Below are 21,092 nucleotides of genomic sequence, written 5' to 3' on the forward strand. Positions count from 1 at the left end.
ATGTCATTAGAGATTTATTTAGAGAGGCTTTTTTGAGAATCATAATAGCACTTACACACAGATAAAAATATATGTATATGAAATAAATTACTTTTAGTATTGCTAAACTTTCTTTGTGTTCAGTCTGACTCTTCTAAGAAATTACTTTTTGACTTGAGTTGTCCAGGAATTGTTTTTCCGCACATCTTCCATGACATCAAGAATTTTGATAATTCACCATTTCTTGAGAGTGCTCAGTTACTTCTGGGATTTTTTTCAAGGCCATTGACAACTCATTCTGCAAGTTTTAATGCTAGTACTTCCTTGATCTTATCAGAAGATGTCAATGGAAGTTTTTCAGGTAATGACCAGGACTCAGTCCTTCTTCAAATGGTCTTTAAATGTTTTGCTGACTGAAATGTTAAGGGGTTGAGCTTGTCCAAAGATACTACAAGGAGTAATAAGCCACTGCACTTTCCAGGGGTCTTACCCAAGTGTTTGTAGAAAACATAGAAAAATGATGTACTTGGTGAATTACATAAAGCTCCAGAATGTCTATCCTAGATGAATTTCAGCCAAGCTCAGCTGTATTTCTTTTGCTGAATCCTTGGGGCATCTTTCTGCTCTGAAGGAAATTTTCTAAGAGACTCCAGGGAATCTCTTTCCCTTAAGGGATTTTATGTCAAGTTGTACATAACTATGACCATGGCAGTGACAGCTGTGTCATTGAGCTAATGTAAAACTTAAGATATTGTGTGATTTTTGAGCTGTCTGGCTTCTTTCATTTGGCATGTCTGAGATTGATTTATCCATGTTGGGATTTTTCGGCCAGAGAAGACATGGTATAGCACTCTGTGGGACCATAGAGAGTTTAAACAGCAGTTTAGGCTTAAAGAGTAGGTCATGGCCTTCCTTGTAGGGCTTGGAAGGTATTTTGGACTTAATTGAACTTTATTCTAAGGGAAAGTCACTATAGGATATTAAGCAGGGGGAGGAGGACTTAAATCACAGTTTTTTTCGTTTTAAGCACACAGGCTTGTTAAATCACCTGATCAAAGTCAGTGTCACCAGTAACGAAACAAAATGACATTGTGTCCTTGCCACCGTGTTCTGTCAAGAGGAGGCATGATTACATCACCAGTGTAAGATTGTTGCCAGAAAAATGTTTATCTGGAATCTAATCATAAGGCAACAAGTAGATCCTGCTTGAGGCGTGTTCTGCAAAAAGCTGGTCTGAACTTTTAAAAAATGTCACTGTCATAAAAGATCATAAAAAGATGAATAAATCTAGATTAAAGGAGACAGTGACATGACAATGTGAGTTCAAAGTGTGTGGCTTTAGATGGGGTTCTGGAATTAAAAAAAAAAAGCCATACAGGACATTATTTGGTGACATTTGGGGAAATTTGTGTGTAGATACTATCAGTGTTAAATTTCTTGGGTGTGATAATATATTGTAGTTAGGTAGGAGAATGTCCCTGTTTGTAGGAAGTACATTCTGAAAAGGTTTTTTGGGGAGAAAAATGTCTATAATTGTTTTCTAGTAGTTCAGGGAAAGAAGTATATATAGATAGGAATAATGCAAATGTGGCAAATGTTACTAATTGTTGAATTTAGGTGGAGAGTGCTGTTTCACTGTGCCATAGTTTTGGTTTGTTTGTTTTTTTCTTAAGTTTATCTTACTCCCAGTATGGGGCTTGAACTCATGACCCCAAGATCAAGAGTTGCATGCTCCTTTGACTGAGCTGGCCAGGCACCCTTGTGCCATATTTTCATCCTTTCTGTAGGTTTAAAGTTTTTCGGGGGGGGGAAAAAAAGGAGGGTCGAACAAGCATATGATAAGGTCAAGAGATAGAGGGTCTCTGATTTAACCCTTTAGTTGTAGGATCAGACTTTATTCAGTGTTGTATGTGAGGTGATGGTTTCTTATGAAAAACCTTCAGTTAATTCTGTTGACATTTCTTTAAAAAAATTTTTTTTTACATTTATTTATTTTTTTTTAATTTTTTTTTCAACGTTTTTTATTTATTTTTGGGACAGAGAGAGACAGAGCATGAACGGGAGAGGGGCAGAGAGAGAGGGAGACACAGAATCGGAAACAGGCTCCAGGCTCTGAGCCATCGGCCCAGAGCCCGACGCGGGGCTCGAACTCACGGACCGCGAGATCGTGACCTGGCTGAAGTCGGACGCTTAACCGACTGCGCCACCCAGGCGCCCCACATTTATTTATTTTTGATAGAGACAGAGCACAAGTGGGGGAGGGGCAGAGAGAGAAGGAGACACAGAATCCGAAGCAGGCTCCAGGCTCCGAGCTGTCAGCGCAGAGCCCGACGTGGGGCTCAAATTCACAAACCGTGAGATTATGACCTGAGCCGAAGTCGGACACTTAACTGACTGAGCCACCCAAGTGCCCCTGTTGACACTTCTAAAGTACCTAAGGTGTTGGATAATTTTATGAAGATGTACACTTTTTCCAGAGTATAGGTGTAGTGAGATTAAACAAGTAAATACGTTCAAACTTCCAGTAGCCTTTTGGTAATGAAAGGATTATTCTGGGTAGTTGAATATCCCAGATGACTAAAATGTGTGTGTGTGTGGGGGAGGTTGTTCAAAATATCTTTAACCCTAAAACTTTTATTTTGGCAACTGAAGGCTCCTAAAATGTCTTTTTTTTTCTTTTTTTTTTTTTTTTCTTTTGAGAGAGAGAGTGAGAGTGCGTGCACAAGTCAGGGAGGGTCAGAGAGAGAGAGAGAGAGAGAGAGAGAGAGAATCTGAAGCAGACTCCAGGCTCCAAGCTGTCAGCATAGAGCCCAATGTGGGGCTCAAACTCAAGAACTGTGAGGTCATGACCTCAGCTGAGGTTGGATGCTTAACTGACTGAGCCACCCAGGTGCCCCCTAAAATGTCTTTTTTGAAGGACAACTACCTGAATAACTTTAGTACTGATGAAATCCAGTTTCCAAAATCATTTATGTGGTATAATACTACCTTTCTCAGATACCAGTGGAACATTATTTCATTCATGAAAGCAATCTTTCTAAAGTAATAAAGCTTACTTCCTTTAAGTACCAAAATAATAAAAAATAAAATGAAGGTAATCTTCCAAAAATACGATGCATATTTAAAAAAACATTTTTTTCTTTTAATGTTTATTTATTTTTGAGACAGAGAGAGAGGGAGACACAGAATCTGAAACAGGCTCCAGGCTCCGAGCTGTCAGCACAGAGCCCGACACGGGGCTGAAACTCACAGACTGCGAGATCATGACATAAGCCCAAGTCGGAAGCTTAACCGACTGAGCCACCCAGGCACCCCAAAATACAATGCATATTTACCCACTTTCCTTCTGTAGTGCTGATTGTTTTGGGGTTTGAAAAGGCCTACATTTACATCCAGCTTTTGCCATTTTTTCCCTACGCAAGTGACATAGTATCTGAGTCTCATTCTTCCATCTGTAAAATAGAAACACATACCATTATGAATAAGAAAACATGTAAAGCACATGAAATACTAGGTGTGAAGTAAATGCTAGTTCCCTTTTATTAAAAAAATCTTTTTATTGTAAAATAAAACATGGGCACAGAAAACTACACACAACAAATGTATAGTTGGATGAATTATAAATTGTGTGCTTTTTTATTCAGAATATTGAAAGTTTTTTTTCTTTAAAGTCCTATAATTTTGTTAAGCATATGTGTTGGTACAGAGCGGATTAGCATGGCTCCTGTGCAAGGATGACATAAAAATATATGAGGTGTTCCATATTTTTCCACTTGCAATGATGTGGACGGAGCTAGAGAGTATTATGCTAACCAAAATAATCAGGAAAGACAAATACTGCATGTTTTCACTCATATATGGAATTTAAGGAATAAAACGACCAAAGAGAAAAAAAAGAGGCAAACCGAGAGACAGACTCTTAACTACAGAGAACAAACAGATGGTTACCAGTGGGGAGGTAGGCGGGGGGATGGGTGAAATAGGTGATAGGGATTAAGGAGTGCACTTATGATAATAAGCACTGTGTATTGTATGGAAGTGTTGAATCACTATATTGTACACCTGAAGCGAATGTTACATGGTATGTTAACTGGAATTTAAATTAAAAAAGTATGTGTTGAGATTGGTCATTCTGGTTTCAAAGTCTAATTTTGAGTCGTGTTCTTTTATGCCTTGTATAATTTTCTTAATATTTTTTAGTTCATTTAGGGGTGCCTGGGTAACTCAGTCAGTTAAGCTTCCAACTTTGGTTCAGGTCATGATCTCATGGTTTGTGAGTTTGAGCCCGGCATCGGCCTTTCTGCTGTCAGGGCAGAGCCTGCCTCAGATCATCTGTCTGTCTGTCTCTCTCTTTCTGCCCCTCCCCCACTCTCTTCTTTCTTTCTCTCTCAAAAGTTAACAAACATTTTTTAAAAATTAAAATGGTACTTTCCAGTTTTGATCTGTTTCTCTTTTCAGCTTGCTCTTGTAGGGATGTTGTTTTATTCCTTACTCTTTTTTACTTTTAGTAATTTTGTATGGGATTTGACTTGTGTAATTTCTGTTTCTCTTTTATATGAATTTAATTTTCCTGAGTTTTTAGATGGAATCTTGGTTCATAAAACTTTCGTAACTTTAGGGGCGCCTGGGTGGCTCAGTCGGTTAAGCGTCCGACTTCAGCTCAGGTCACGATCGCACGGTCCGTGAGTTCAAGCCCTGTGTCGGGCTCTGGACTGATGGCTCAGAGCCTGGAGCCTGCTTCCGATTCTGTGTCTTCCTCTCTCTCTGCCCCTACCCCGTTCATGCTCTGTCTCTCTCTGTCTCAAAAATAAATAAACATTAAAAAAAAAAAATTAAAAAAAAAAACTTTCGTAACTTTATAGGGCTCTTTCTTCTGTTAAAATTATGGCAGATTGTTTTCTCAGGATTCCTTGCTCTGATCCTCCCTGAGTGTAGTTTGGCCCTTCTATTTTCCTTCCTCCTTGTCCTTGTCCTGCTTAATTTTGATTCTGCTCCCAGCAGTTGCTCCTCATTTGTGAGCCTTGTCCTACAAGGGAGCCCTGGCCCATTAGTTTATAAGGTTCATGGGTATTAAATTCCTTCCACCCGTTTAAGCCTTACCTTGGGTCTCCTACTACCCATGCACTATTGGATGGAGTTCTCACACCTCCCAGTGCAGCTGCTGTTCTTGAATTGGCCTGTGCTTTCTAACTAATACCTGTTGATTGTTTTTGGAATTGTCCTATTCTCAAGTTCTTCACTGAAGCTAGGTTGTTTCCCACATAAATGTTTAACACCAGAGTTTATGACTATTGTAGTTTGTTCCCACAAGCTTGTATTTTGGGATTCTTGGGAGAATATCTTGTCATTTACTGTTTCGTTTTGCTATCTAGTTGTTCAGTGATACATGGGAATTCAGGAAGATACAAAAATGATACCATCTCTACCTTATGAGAATCTCTAGATTCTTTTGTCTTATTGTTAAATTAGGGTACTGATAGGTTTGTTTTTTTCCCTTAGTATTATTGATGTTTTGAAAAATGTCATCATGATAAGATAAAATGATAGACATCAGGTGAGTTGAGAGGGATGTTAACCTTTCAGGCTTTTGTATTTACTTAATAGATTTTACAAATAGGTATAATAAAGTTCTCTGTTGTGTAGTGTTGAATTTCATTTGTCTCTACTATTGATGTGACTGACAACTTCTTTTCTCATTAGGGTCCTTTTTCTAATCTGTTAAGTTTGGAAGTTTAATTATCAAACTTTACAAGTCTGTGTGAAGTAGTAATAAATAGAGTCAAGGTTTTGAGGGAAAGGAACTTTTGCTTTCATTACTGGTGATCTTTTTGCTTTTCCCTGAGTTGTTGAAGATTTGTGCTGGATATAGGCACGTTGATAGCCGAGGGAGAAATGAGGCAAGGATTTAGTATTTCCTCAGTGACCTCTGATGTCATGTGATTAAACCTTTTCAAAAGTTGATGAGGAAACAGTGTACATTTTTCTTTTAAATTAGTTGATTTAAAGAAGTACAGATAGTCCTCACTGTATAATAGTAAAACGACCATAAAAATGGTTGTGCAAACTAAATCATGCAAAGCAATTTTAATCAATGGGAAGATTACAGTGGTTTTATGACCTTTAAAATCTTTTGTCAAAACATTAATTTTACGTTAATTATAGAAGTATAGAGAAATAAAATACTGAAACTGCCCTTTAAAATAACTTAAAGCATTAGACACAGTGAGACTTATGTTTTCTTTGTAAAATACTGATTAAGAGTAGTTTAAATATTGCTTCTCTTTGCATCTTTTCTGTGCCTTGGTGGCTTTTGACATTTTATCCTTTACACTTTGAAATGTCATGAAGTATCTCCAAGAGTTTCTTTAATGTGAAGTATTTTCCTTGGGTCCCTTTCTCTGGTACATTGTCATCCTTTTCAACATAGTCACTTTCCTCATTGGTGGTGGTAAGTTTACCTTCACCAAGTTCTTCTGGCTGCACATCTAACCAAGAGGCACACAAACCACAGCAGTGTCAACAGCGTCATGGCCAGCAATTTCTTCCACAGCTTCATTTACACTGGATTCATATTTCACTTCTAGTGTCACTTTTCATTTCTTTGCTGCCCTTTTTTTTTTTTAAACATTTATTTATTTATTTTGAGGGGGGAGGAAGGACAGAGAGAGAAGGAGAGAAGAAAGAGAGAATCCAAAGCAGGCTCTGCACTGCCAGCGTGGAGCCTGATGCAGGGCTTGAACCCATGAACTGTGAGGTCATGATCTGAGCTGAAACCAAAAATCAGACGCTTACCTGACTGGGCCACCCAGGTGCCCCTGCTGCACTTTCATCTTTATTGGTCAGTCCCCTCTTTGGATTTTCCATAGGAGTAAAATGTTATGTGGATTTATCACTGGGCAACAAGGAGGTAACACAGCTGTACTCTAGCTTTTTTGTTTTGCAGTGACCAGTTGCCAATAAACTTTGAAAGAAAGGACGTATCAGTCACTCGTCATAATGTTTGTTATTTATGTGAAAATTTGTGGATTGAAGAGCTGGTAACAAAGTTTGTACTTTGTGTAATTACAGTTAATATATGGTAACTGAAATTTGAGCCATGTTGTGGCTCAGACTGGTGTTAGTTAACTGAACTTTGATACAAACAGTGGTGACTGAAATTTGTGCGTGTCAGAATCATGCAAAGCGAGAACTCTGCCTGCAGTGTAAAAAAACAGGTTAGTACTTGGATTTGGTAAAAAATTATGACCGTGATAAAGGGACTGAAATCTGAGAAATTTACACAATAACCAAGCGGTCATTCAAAAACACTTTCTATTCTTGACAAAATTAGGTAGAGAGGGGGAGAGAGATCTGAAGTGGACTCTGTGCTGACAGCATGTGTTCCACTGCGGGGCTCAAACTCACAAACTGTGAGATCATGACCTCAGCCGAAGTTGGGTGCTGAGCCAACTGAACCACCCAGGCGCCCCAATTGAGATTAAGGAATTTTAGACAAATAATTAAAAAAAATTTTTTTAAATGTTTGTTTATATTTGAGAGAGGGGAAAGAGAGCGTGAGTGTGTGCAAGCATGAGTGGGGAGGGGCAGAGAGAGGCAGACTCACAGGACCTGAAGTGGGCTCTGTGCTGACGCAGTCAGCCCGTTTGGGGCTTGAACCCACAAACGGTGAGATCATGACCTGAGCTGAAGTCCAGCGCTCAACCGACTGAGCCACCCAGGCGCCCCATTAAGACAAATGCCTTAAAGAGTAGTGTGTATGCACCTGTGTGTGTATAGTCTTAAGGGCAAAGATCTAAAAGGAAAAAGTTTTAGCATTTCTTTCACTCTAGTATATTCTATAAACTTCTTCTTTCTGTGATCTGATTTTTCTACATTGTTCAGTATTCGTATGATTAAAATATTCATTGTTTTGATCTGAATAATCCTTTCTGGCCTGTGGTTTGGTCCTTCTCGCAAATCCTTTGTAGATGGCTGTGATTGTTGCTTTTTTCATTACTGCAGCAGACGTGTTTGTGAAGTTGTGAGGTCTGCATTTATTTTTTCACATAAATGGAGAGGGAAGAGGGATGGAAAGGATTACAGAAGTGTCTGAAGGACTGGCTTATGCTTTTTTATGTGCACATTTTACAACTGGAGGGGGAAAACTCAGAAATGTTTATTATAAACCTTTAAAACGTACTGAAGAGTTACAAGGAAAGAAAAATTTTATTATTTTTAAAGTTTATTTTTAAGAGAGCATGCAGGGGAGGGGCAGAGAGAGAGGAAGAGAGAGAGAACCCCAAGCAGGCTCTGCACTTTGAGCAGGGTGTGTTGCGGGGCTCGATCTCATGAACCATGAGATCATGAGCTGAGTTGAAATCAGAAGTTGGACCCTTAACCGACTCAGCCACCCAGGCACCACAGGAAAGAAAAATTTTAAATCACTTGTAGCTCATTACTCAGATACAACCTCTGTTAATATTTTTTGTATAAATCTGTCTATATTATGTCTATACGTCCTTTTTTATACATGCACATACATTCTTTTACGTGGTAAAATATTTTAAAATGGGATTATATATGCTTCCTACAAGTGGGTTTCCAGAGTACAAACACTTTTTAAAGTTTTTTCTTATGTTAATATACAAAAACAGAATAGAGAATAGACTAAAATGAACACTGTGTACTTATCTTAACTTCAGTGATTTCAGTGCATAGGCAGTCTTGTTTCATCCATACCCACCTACTCCTGCGTTATTTGAAGCCAGTTCCTGGTAACTATTTCAGCATATATAGTTAAAAATTTTACATTTTGCCAAATTGCTTTCAAGAAAAGCGTTATCAACATATACTTGACGTAAGATTAAAAAATTAAAAGAAATTTTAATGTTAAGGGTTAGATGCACATATATAGCATTTCCTCGGGTAATACAAAAATACTCTGATGAAGTGAGTTTGAGCATGCTGAACTCTGGCTGCAAACTTTCAGTTCCTCATCAGAAAATCCTTCATAGGAATGCTGTGACTGTTAGATAGGATGACCATATAATTATTTATTGTTGAAGCTAGGATGCTTTTGAGATTCAAAGGGGGCATTCTTAATAATAATGCCAGTGTAACAGGCATAAACCAGGACTGTATTTTGGCACAACTGTTGTAGGCCCACCCTATTAGATAATACACTTAATACTTTTATGCATAAAGTGATTATATCAGGTAGTCAATAAATGGTAGCTTTTATTAAAGTGTTTATGTATGCCCATGTATGGATATGTATAAAGATCTTCCATTTAAATTTTTTTTAATGTTATATGAGAGAGAGAAAGAGTGAGAGTGTGTGTGTGTGTGTGTGTGTGTGTGTGTGTGTGTCTGTGTGTGTGAGCGTGGGGGAGAGGCAAAAGTGCAGGAAACAGAATCTGAAGCAGGCTTCAGGCTCTAAGCTGTCAGCGCAAAGCCCAATGTGGAGCTTGATTGAACTCAAGGACCGTGAGATGACCTGAGCCAAAGTTGGACATTTAACCGACTGAGCCACTCAGGTGACCTGAAAAATCTTCCCTTTGAAAGAAGTGCTTTGAATTGGCAACTCAAAGTCCTAAGTTTTTTGTTTCTGTGTGTTTTTAGAGCTGATAGTGACCACTATTTTTTAAAATAGCTCTACTTTTCATAATTAAGCAGACATTTGTCTTAATATTTGCAGCTGGAGAATGCTGGAGGAGACCTTAAGGATGGCTGCCACCACTATGAAGGAGCTGTTGTCATTCTGGATGCTGGTGCCCAGTATGGGAAAGTCATAGACCGAAGAGTACGAGAACTGTTTGTGCAGTCGGAAATCTTCCCCTTGGAAACACCAGCATTTGCTATAAAAGAGCAAGGATTCCGGTAGACTTTTCACTTATGTTTTCTAAGGAGATTGAGCTTAGATTGTAGGAGATTTTTATTAATTTGCTTGGACAGTGAATTTTTTAAATGACTGTAAGACATGCAGTGGTTTTACAAGAAATTTTCCATGGTTCTGATTATAAAAAAAAGGAAATTTTATTTTTTGAAAAACCATATTCATTATTTATTTTATTTTTACTTATTTTTAATGTTTATTTTTGAGAGAGAGAGACAGTGCATAGGAAGGGGAGGGACAGACAGAAGGGGACAGAGGATCTGAAGCTGGCTGTATGTTGACAGCAGAGAGCCTGATATGGGGCTCAGACTCACACACCATGAGATCATGACCTGATACAAAGTTGGATGCTTTACCGACTAAGCCACCTAGACACCCCAATTTGTTTTTTTGTTTGTTTGTTTTTCAATTAAAAAGATTGACTTAATTTTAATTGCACCATTACAAGAACCTTTCATTTGAATATTTTATATTTTATAGGATTTTGGGGTCATACTTGAATTTGGCTAATATGGTCATTTCCAGAGCATTTGATCAAAGGAATGTATACAGTGGCTAGAATACCTAAATGAGAAGAATTCTGTGTCCATTGAGTCTCTTTTGCTTCCTATCCCAAGAGACTAAGTTTCTAAAATATGAAGATTTCTCAAATCTAATATAAGGTCTAATTCAACAGCTTACATGCTCATAACTAGTCAAAATGACAGCCAACTTCTATATAGTCTCTTCCTTTAACAATTTCTGGTTAGTGCTATGCCTTTTCTCATGTAATTAATGTTTTTTCCTTACTAAGAGGGTTGCCAGAAGCAAGCAACTGCCATTTGTAACCTTGATAGGCTCTTAAACATTAATGCTATGTTTCCTCCAAATACAAGATGTTTAATTTTTCTTAAAAACATAATTTTTTTCCATTAGAGAAATGTTCAACTTTTAAAGACTTCATAGACGTGTTTATCCTGTGAGTGTTGTTTCTGAAATAGAGTGAATTGGACATCAGAAAAGACAGGTTTAAATTTAACTGTGTACTAGTCTTAGAATACAGTTAAAAACAGTTCTGTCTTTTAAACTGTAGAATTTTTAGAGTAAGAAGAGACTCTTGAGTTTATCTAATGCAATTGTCTCTGTTTGCCAGTGAGAACCAGTTTTAGGGAATCAAAAAATGGTGCGAGAATTCTGAATTCCTTCTGTCATATCTAAGCTCCTTCATTCCCCTCACCCAAACAAACAAACACTCTCCAGCAAACTAACCTAGGCTGAATATTTAAGAATAGGGTAGCCAAATACTTGGCAATAGAATGCTAACTGTTTTTCCTGCCCTCTCCTCACCATCATAAACAATTGCTAGGTCTTGCTTGTGTCTAGAGGTTCTTTCTGTATAGGAGTATAGGAACTATAGCACTGTGGCTTTGATTACTATAATCCTTTCTTCTGAGAGATCTATTTGATCACCCTTTTTGTAAAATATTAGTATTATGACAGGAAAGACCTCTTAACCTTGTTTTCGGAAGTTTGACCTGCTTTGTTACATAAAATTGGTATCTGGAATGCCTTATAGCTTATTGGGTTTTGTAATTGCAAGTTAGTTTCAAAATAATTGCAGAATAGAAATAGAAGACTCAAAATGAGTGATTAGCTCTTCTTGAGAGTTACTGAGATAAGAATTTTCATAATTGGCTTAAGTACTCCTTGAGTTTCATCCTTGACTAAGTCCATTACCTTTTCTTTTTAATAGTGTTAAGAATCTTACAGTCCTGGGGCACCTGGGTGGCTCCGTCAGTTAAGTGGCCAACTTTGGCTCATGAGTTTGAGCCCTGTGCTGGGCTCTGTGCTGACAGCTCAGAGCCTGGAGCCTGATTCGGATCCTGTGTCTCCCTGTCTCTCTGCCCCTCCCCCACTAACACACTGTCTTGCTTTCTCTCAAAAATAAATAAGCATGAAAAAAAATTAAAATTAAAAAAAAAAAAGAATCTTACAGTCCTGAGTTGTTTAGCAGATTATTGAAGGATGCTGGGCAGTCCCATAGTGGTTATGTTTTATAAAACTAAGTATAACATATTGCAGTTTTAGAGGTCTTGATTACTAAGTATATTTTATAGAATTCTAGCTTATGCATTAAAAAAAAATTTTTTTAACACTTAGTTTTGAGAGAGAGAGAGAGAGAGAGAATACAAGTAGGGAGGGGCAGAGAACAAGGGAGACACAGAATCTGAAGCAGACTCCAGGCTCTGAGCTGTCTGCATAGAGCCCAGTGCAGGACTCTGAGTTCATGACCAAACCGAAGTCGGACCGAACCAGGAGTTCATGACCTTAGCCGAAGACGGGTGCTTAACCGACTGAGTCACCCAAGTGCTCCTTTAGCAACTTACTATACAATTAAATCTTTACTGGAGGTGCAGGTCTCTCTCTGATTCTGGTTATTTGTAGCCATGTGAGAGTGAAGGTCAGGTGCTGCCAGATTTCCCCCCCCCCCCCCCCGCCCTTCCTAAAGAAAACCCAGAAATAACAGATTTTTATGTAAAATTTTCAATATTAAAATGTTCTAAGTTTTTGGAGTGAATTCTGAAGGCCAAATTGGATCTGTCAGTGGCCAGGTGAGAAGCATAGGCCTCAGTTTGCAGCCTTTTTCATAATAACAGTTCGACTCCCAAGTTAACCTATAGAATGCTCTGTAAATTGTAATATAGTGAAGTTATCATATTGACCTGAGAGAATGCCATGTGGGCAAAAGTCATATGTTAGTTCCTTTTCTTGGGTCTTAGGTAAAACTGTTGGGAATGTTGGACAGGTTTTCAGCCAACATAGGTTATTCATATTCTGTCATCCTTTGATGTATCTTGCTTTGAGTCATCTAGGGTCTTTCTGTGATGTGCTTTACTCCTTGGGTCCCAGAAGATCTGTATTTTCTCTTTCTCCCTTTAGCATTTTCATTTACTTCCTTCATGAATGAAGAAGACAAAACAAATTCATGCTAAATTTTCACAGATACAAATATTAGTATTTATGTATTTGAAGTTCGTACTTATTAACAAGTGAATGTTGAAATGATAGATTTTAACACATTGCAGTAGAGTAAAAATGATTAAGCTGTGTAGGAGGCTGGATTTGCTATAATATACTGAAAACATAATATAATCCCTGAATCTTTATTGAGTCTCCTTCAGTGCTTCAAAGGAGAGAAAATATAGATAGACTTTGTATAACAGGGGGCGCCTGGGTGGCTCAGTTGGTTGAGTGTCTGACTTGATTTTGGCTCGGGTCATGATCCCAGGGTTGTGGGATCGAGCCTGTCATCAGGCTCTGCACTGAGCATGGAGCCTACTTGAGATTCTCTTTCTCCCTCTGCCTCTCTTGTCCCCTCATGCACTTTCTCCCTCTCTCTCTCAAGAAAAGAAAAGAAAAAAATCAGCTGTTAGAGATTCTTCACTGACTCTCTTCCTTAAATCTACAGTGCTATTATCATCTCTGGAGGCCCTAATTCTGTGTATGCAGAAGATGCTCCCTGGTTTGATCCAGCAATATTCACGATTGGCAAGCCTGTTCTTGGAATTTGCTATGGCATGCAGGTACATCAGTGAATTTGCCTTAAGAATTGACTTAATTTTATCCTGTTTGTGACTCCTACTGTATTAGTATTTTCTGTCTTTAGAGTATGTAGGATATTTAGTTGTATGAGCTAATTTGTGCATATTACGAGGGTTTACAAATTGCTACAATAGCATGGCAGAATTGACCTGAGTGGAAATCTCTTTTCAGAAGAAAACAGCTATATTACTGCATATAACATAACACTATCCATTAAAAAAATAAATAAACTTAGACATTCAGATTTACGTGTTACAGAAATAGCACACAGAGCTTCTATGTATTTTTACTCAATTCCCTTACTATTGACACTTTTAACCTTTGAGAGTAAGTTGCACACATGATGTCCTGTTACTTGTTGTATTTCCTAAGGGCTAGGGCTCTCTTCTGTGTAACCACAGTACAAATAATAAAATCCGTAAGTTAACATTGATTCACTTGTGCATCTAATCCACAGAGTGAATTTACATTGCACTGTTTGTCTCATTAATGTCCGTTATAAGTCCTGGATCCAAACCAGGACCATGTATATTTAGTTGTCATGTTGCTTATTATCAGACACCTTTACTTTGGAACCATTCCTCAGTCTTTTCCTTCTCTTTCATGACCTTGACAGATTAAAAAAAAAAAAAAAAGGATATTCCAGTTCTTTGTAGATGATGCTTCAATTTTGGTTTATTTGCTGTTTCTGCATTGTTAGATTTAGGTTATTATTTATTTATTTTCTTTGGCAGGAGTACCATAGAAGTGACGCTGTGCTCTTTTCAGAGTATCTAACTAGGAGGCACCCGATCGATGTCTGTGTGTACCATGACAGACAATGTTAATTTTGATTATTTTGTTAAGATTGTGTCTGCCAAGTGTCTCCAGTGTGTTATTAATATACACCTTGGAATTGTATCAAAAACAAGAATAAATAGGGACTGAGGTCTAGACATAAGCTATTCTTTTATGAGTTAGGTGTTTAGAAATCTATTTTGGCTGCTTTGGTACTTCTTTGGTTACTTTATTTTTAGGTAGTATAGGTTTATTAGACTAGTAGAATGTGATTACTAAATAAGATAATGGGAAGATAATGAACCAGAACCTGCTAAAATCTCACTTAGCAAAGAATGATTTGTTTAATACGGTCTATTTACTGACGAGGTGGGAATAGAAATAAATTAAGAGAAGTTATCCTGGGGCACCTGGGTGGCTCAGTCGGTTGTGTCCAACTTCGGCTCAGGTCATGATATCATGGTTTGTGAGTTCGAGCTCCGCATCAGGCTCTGTGCTGACAGCTCGGAGCCTGGAGCTTGCTTTGGATTCTGTGTCTCCCTCTCTCTCTCTGCCCCTCCCCTGCTTGTGCTCTCTCAAAAATAAATAAATGTTAAAAAAATTTTTTTTAAAGTTATCCCTAGTGGTTGTAAGCAACATGATTTTCTAATTGAGATAATTTTTAACTGTGTCTTACTTAACCATGTCATCTGAAAATTGAGTTAGCTGGGAAAATATTCCCTGAGTAATAATTATTAATTGATATGTTACAGTATTTTGACTTTTCTAGTGTCAGAAGCAAGATACTTTTTTGTTAAATTCAGAATTCTCTGCTATGATAAGAATAGCCAAGGGGCGCCTGGGTGGCGCAGTCGGTTGGGCGTCCGACTTCAGCCAGGTCACGATCTTGCGGTCCGGGAGTTCGAGCCCCGCGTCAGGCTCTGGGCTGATGGCTCAGAGCCTGGAGCCTGTTTCCGATTCTGTGTCTCCCTCTCTCTGCCCCTCCCCCGTTCATGCTCTGTCTCTCTCTGTCCCAAAAATAAATAAACGTTGAAAAAAAAAAAAAAAAAAAGAATAGCCAAATAAATACGATGACTAGATTCACTTGCTTGTGAATTGTCTTCATCTCTTCCCTTTTGCCCACCTTAAGCGGAAGGGAGGACAGGGGTCGGAATACAAGTGGAATTAATCTAATTGTGAGAGTTAATCCATTGATTAACCAAATGGAATTGGTGTTAATTCAGATACTGCTTTTTACTTCCCCATGATACTCTGTTCCTCCCTAATTGATTATTGAGAACTGCCTATTAATTTTTGATTACTTGTATGCGTAGCTTAATAATTAAGACAATGTGTTCTTTCTCCCAATGACCGAGTTGTTTTAAGTTTTTGGATTGAAGATAATTTGAAATTTTAGTAAGTGGGCAAAACAGAGGGAGTCATTTTTTTTTAAAACAATCTGATTGAAACCTTTATGCTTTAATATGAATATTGTACAGAAGGAGGCTGTTTAAAAGGTAGAAAGTGAGCAGACCAGTATATTCTCTTTTAGCTATCTCTGGAGTATTCCGCAAAGTAAAAAAAATATAAATCAATGTTCACAAAATAAAAAAATATAAATCAGTGTGAATATATTCTAACTTGGATATAAATTAAAAAATAAATTATTAAAAAATGTGAATGTTTCATTATCTGTATGCTTGATACAAGAGCAGAATATTAGGAATCATCGGTCTGTTAAACAGCTTTACCAGATTTCATTTCTTGCTAATTGTTGTTAAAGTTTTCCACTTTGATTTAGAGGAAATACTGATCACTACAAATATGTGACATACAGAGTCCAAAGGCTATAATAGATATTTTCTTCTCTATGCAACAAACATTTTCTAGTAAAAGGCTCTTTTTCCCGTTAATGTTCTCTGAAATGTCAAGTGGTGATTATGAATTTCACTTGGTTAATAACTTATTTTTAGATTTTCTTATGTAATATTCTAATAAATGCATTTTCTTAGAAGAGCCTGCATCTTGATTTAGTTGATATTTGGATGACTCTTTTTTTTAAATATATCTTTGCTGTAGGATGTAATGTATTTACATCATTGATTTTCCATGCCAGAGTAGTCAGTATTAATCATACAGCACGACTTAAGTGTTTTTTAGTATATTGAGAGGTATTATAACATTCTGTAAGGAAGACTCTCATAGATACCTTTTTTCAGGACCCACTTACAGTGAAATACATGTGGAAAATGTTGCCTTAATTTAAGTGCTAGTGACTGTTTCTCCCTTATGCCAGTCCCTCATATAACTGTGAGGCCTAGTTTTTCTGTTATTCATTAGGGATCTTTATTGTAGCCAGAGCCAGGCCTGCTCAGGTTAAATGTGTACAACAATCTGCCTTTATGTCCTCTGAACTTACATAGTAGGACAGTGGAATAGGCTGATCTTGGTCTTTAGACAGAAATCGTCTTTCCATAAAATACTGGTATAGATGGCACATCTAGCTGATAAGCTGTCTATAAAGGACTGACTGATATTTCTTAATGGCTATTAGTTGGGTAAGTTTAGCACCAAAGGTCTCACTCTGGGATGTACTTTTGCCCCCAACAGCATTCTGAAATTTTAGTAATTTCACTATTTTATGTACCATCTTTTCCCATTCTTGAGACTCTCTTGTCAGAGACTTTCTAATTGCTTTCTGGTAATTCTTTGCTTTAGAAGAAAAAAGTTAGTCCTGCTCGTTGCTCCATTTATCTCTATTACTCTCCACTCAGCATAAGAAATAGAATATTAGTACAACTTTTGAAACTCTCTTTATACTTTTCTCCATTCATGTTTTTTTCCTACCAGAGGCAGCACTTTTCCTGAATTTTATTATTCATTCTTTCTTTTCCTTACAGCTTTAGACATAAGCTTATATCCTTAAATAATGTTATTTAGGTTGCCCATTGATCTTTATATAAATGAAATTCTGCATGTTAATACATTTAATTGTAAGTTACTCATGTTCACTACTGAATTTTTTGTTTGAATGGCACAGATTAATTATACATTTCACTATTGGTATTGCTGGTCTTTTTCCAATTTTTTGCTATTACAGACAATACTGCCATGAATATTTTTGTACTTGTCTTTTGGCATTCTGCATACTCTAACTTTTCTCTAGGGCAGCCATAACTGAAATGCTGAATCTCAGCTTTACTAGTAATATTTCCCTCCAATTTACATTCCTGCAGCAGTATGTGAAAATTCCTTGTGCTCTATATTCCTGCCAAGCCTTAACATTGTCAGATTTCTTGTTTTATTTGCCAATATGAAGAGGCATTAAATGGGATCACATTGTAGTCTTAATGTTCATTTTCCTTATTATTGTAAGATTTGTATGTTTATTTGCCAGTAGTGTCTGCTTTAGTATAGAAGCATGTTAATGATTTTTGCCCATTTTTCTATTACAGTGTCTTATTTTACCATGTTTGTATATGATGGATACTAAACATTAGCCAAATACATATAGCAGATACCTTCTAGATTGTGACTTGCCTCTTCACTGTTGTAATTTCACTTGGTTTCTGTTTTTATCCTTTTTTTCTTTCTCTTTCTTTCTTTCCTTTTTTTTTTTTTTTTTTTTTTTTTTTTTTTTTTTTTTTTTTTTTGCATCCTGAGAAACATCTTTATTACAAGTGTTTGGTTTCTTTACACACTCCATGAGGTTTTGTCAAATTACTTCTATTAAAAGGGAGTATCCTTCCCTTTCTCTCTCCCAAATCTAACCCTTGTTGTAAAACTGGCAGGACAAGAGCTGATCTGATTGGGGCAGTAGATCTGGAGTCCTGCATGAGTTTCTTTTGAGGCATTTATGACATTGGGGTTATGAGGAATCCATACTGAAAACCATTTCCTTAAGTCAGAATACTAAAACAAAAATTTAACAAGAAAACAAATTGTTTTATTATAGGTAAAGTTATCCCCCCTTCTCACAAACACAAGCTTAACTGATTGTCAGCTCTTTGCATTTTAACCTTAAGTAGTGTAGTCAGGAAAGGCACCCCCCCCCCCCCAAGAAAAAAACCAAACAAACATGAAAGCCTTCTCAACAGGTAAGATAACTTCAAATTTTAGGGCAAGCCTTTGGCTTTGTAAAAGCATTTAATTTAGGTTTTGTGAACTTTTAATTTGTGTTGAGTTTGAACAGCTTTAGTTTTCTTGATCATTCAGCTGTCTTTTAATTAAGAACGGCAAATTAAAGGAGGTAGACGTGCACAAGGTTCACTGAGTATATGAAAGACAGCATTTTTCATTCAGCAAATTTTAATGACTGCTTTGGGCCACATGCTTTGGTAGGCCTCTGGGACTGTGAAGAAATCTGAAGACGTGGGGGAGAACACATGGTCTCATTGTTTTGGCAGTTACACTTGTTTGGCTGGAGTAGAGAAGTGGGGGTGGGGAAGAGAGGTGATACTAGACAGGGGCCATGTAATGAAAGCTTTTTGTGTAATATAAGCGACTTGGACTTTATCCTATAGACAGAGGGTCAGCAAACTGTGGCCTGCCTCCACATCTGGCCCATTGCCTCTTTTTGTATGACCTGCAAGCTAAGAATAGTTTCTGTGTTTTTATTTATTTTTTTACTTTTATTTATGTGTTTATTTTAGCACGAGCCAGAGAGAGGGGCAGAATGAGAGAAGGAGAGCCTTAAGCAGGCTCCATGCTCAGCACAGAGCCCCAACCCCAGGGCCGATCTCATGACCCTGGGATCATGACCTGAGCTGAAATCAAGAGTTGGTTGCTCAGTCAACTGAGCCACCCTGGTGCCCCAGTTTTTATGGTTTCAAATACTTGGAATAAATTTTTTTAAACTGTGTGTGTGTTTTTTTTTTTTTAATGTTTATTTATTTTGGGTGTGAGGGACAGAGAGAGAGAGTGGGAGAGAATCCCAAGCAGTCTCCATACTGTCAGCACAGAGCTCTACTTGCAGCTGTATCTCATGAACTGTGAGGTCATGACCTGAGCCAAAACTAAGAGTTGGATGCTTAACCGACTCAGCCACCCAGGTGTCCTGAAATAAAATTTTTTTTAGAGAATTACATTTTGTGATGTGAAAATTAAGTGAAGTTCAAATTTCAGTGTCCATAAATAAAGTTTTATTGGAACATAGCCCTATCCATTTCTTTAAGTGTTGTCTGTGGACAATACTTGTCTGTAGCTTTCATGCTATGGCAAGAATTGCATGGTTGCTTCAGAGGCAGTAGGGCCTGCAAAGACCAAAATACCTACTCTTTACAGGAAAAGTTTACCAACCCTGCTGTAGATGGTAGAGAGCCATTGAAGAAATTAATCATGGACTAACACAATCATATTTATATTTTAGTAGCTGACATTGGTAGATCTCTAGAATATAGACTGGTTAGACTGTAGCAATGTTTCCTAAACTGTGTGGTAGTTAATGTACTGCAGAAAGTGTTTAATACCTGGGTTTTTAGTTAGGGAAATTTGGGCTAAATGGGTTAACAAGTTTTGTTTTGTTTTTTTCTCTCTTTTGGGCTTAACCCAAACCTTTATTGCAGGAAGTTTTATTTTGAATGTCTTCAGAGGAGAATGTAGAGGGCAGCATTTGCTGATGATTTTGAGGAATATTCCACTGTGCATTGTAAGAATGGACATTTATTTAGCCCTCTGCCTGCTTTTTTGTTGGGAGCTGGGTCAACCTGTAACCTGCATGGGTATGGCAGGTATCTTATGACACCTGTTGTGGAACAGACAAACCCAGATGAGTTGTAGTGGTTACCTCAATCAGAAATAATGATTGTAAAAATCTTTTGTGTATTTTTTTTGGTGTTGGGGAGGAGGTTGGGCAAATGTGAATGATAAATTAGAAGATTGATTGACACAAGGAGGGGCAGAATGAAGAGACTGTTTGAAATAAGAGTCTGTAGGTGTATGGGATTTGTACAAATGTATTTAATTGAAAGACCAGATATTCTTGCTTACGCTGTGTCCACACCATAGCCTTCTGCAGGCTTTCAGACTGTTCCTTTGGGGCCAAAGATTAAATCGCTTGGAGAAATTTATACCTGTCTAGTTTTAATACCACAGCTCTTCTATCATCTGCTCTTTTTCTAAGCTCAGAGTACCTTTTAAAATGCTTTTAAATTAAACTCAGATGTAAGTATTAAACCTCCATTTTTAACAGATGAATTAAAGTACACTAAATGGAAATTCTGCCAGTATTTAATAGAAATTAACCTCAGGTCAGATATCTAATCTAGTTTTGTTTTATAACTATTCTTCTTAATAACTGTGTAATTTTATATGATAATACCAAGTTATCTATATTTATCTAAGTCTTTGATTTTTGGGGCGCAAACATAGCAGATATTCTGAAAATAAGAAATATAAATTACTAAATTAGCATAATAAAATGGGTAATTTTCTTTTGACTTACATTAATGTCAATTTATTCTTTTTTTGAACAGATGATGAATAAGGTATTTGGAGGTACTGTGCACAAAAAAAGTGTTAGAGAAGATGGAGTCTTCAGTATTAGTGTGGACAACACATGCTCATTGTTCAGGTATTATAAATATTTTTAGATGAATAAGAACGGTTAGTAGAGTACCTGATTTAAAGTTGGGATTGTTACTCTTCAAAATTAGAGAATCTGTAATATAATGAAATTAAGGCCATCCTAGCGGCCATCGGTGTAATTGTCATATTTGTTTTCCATTTGAGTGTCAGGATGGCAGAGGGTGGTGATTAGGAATAGTGAAAGCCCTTATGACCTAATTTAAAAACACTTGTGCAGTCTTGGATTCCTGTTTGGAGTTGTGGACTGGGATGCTAACATTTATGGCTTTTCTTTTTTACTCTTTGGGGTACGATTTTAAACATTCGTGTGCCAGGT

At 37.3% G+C, this 21,092-nt stretch overlaps 1 protein-coding gene and 1 non-coding gene across 4 annotated transcripts in view; both read left to right on the forward strand.

Moving 5' to 3' along the window:
* The window catches only part of GMPS (guanosine monophosphate synthase), an 80,180-nt gene that overhangs the window by 15,744 nt on the left and 43,344 nt on the right, over positions 1-21,092 (forward strand). For all 3 annotated transcript variants that reach the window (XM_086674577.1, XM_025913145.2, XM_086674578.1), the window contains exons 2-4: positions 9,656-9,837; positions 13,302-13,416; positions 20,665-20,762. In XM_086674577.1, the coding sequence (XP_086530703.1) occupies positions 9,656-9,837; positions 13,302-13,416; positions 20,665-20,762 (395 nt within the window). The remainder of the gene's footprint in view (positions 1-9,655; positions 9,838-13,301; positions 13,417-20,664; positions 20,763-21,092) is intronic.
* Positions 3,647-3,748, forward strand: LOC112850557 (U6 spliceosomal RNA). The gene has a single exon (XR_003222676.1). It is a non-coding gene; the product is annotated as a U6 spliceosomal RNA (small nuclear RNA).

The sequence above is a fragment of the Puma concolor genome, chromosome C2 (assembly GCF_028749965.1).
Source record: "Puma concolor isolate L17-30 chromosome C2, mPumCon1.1.hap2, whole genome shotgun sequence".
NCBI lineage: Eukaryota > Metazoa > Chordata > Mammalia > Carnivora > Felidae > Puma > Puma concolor.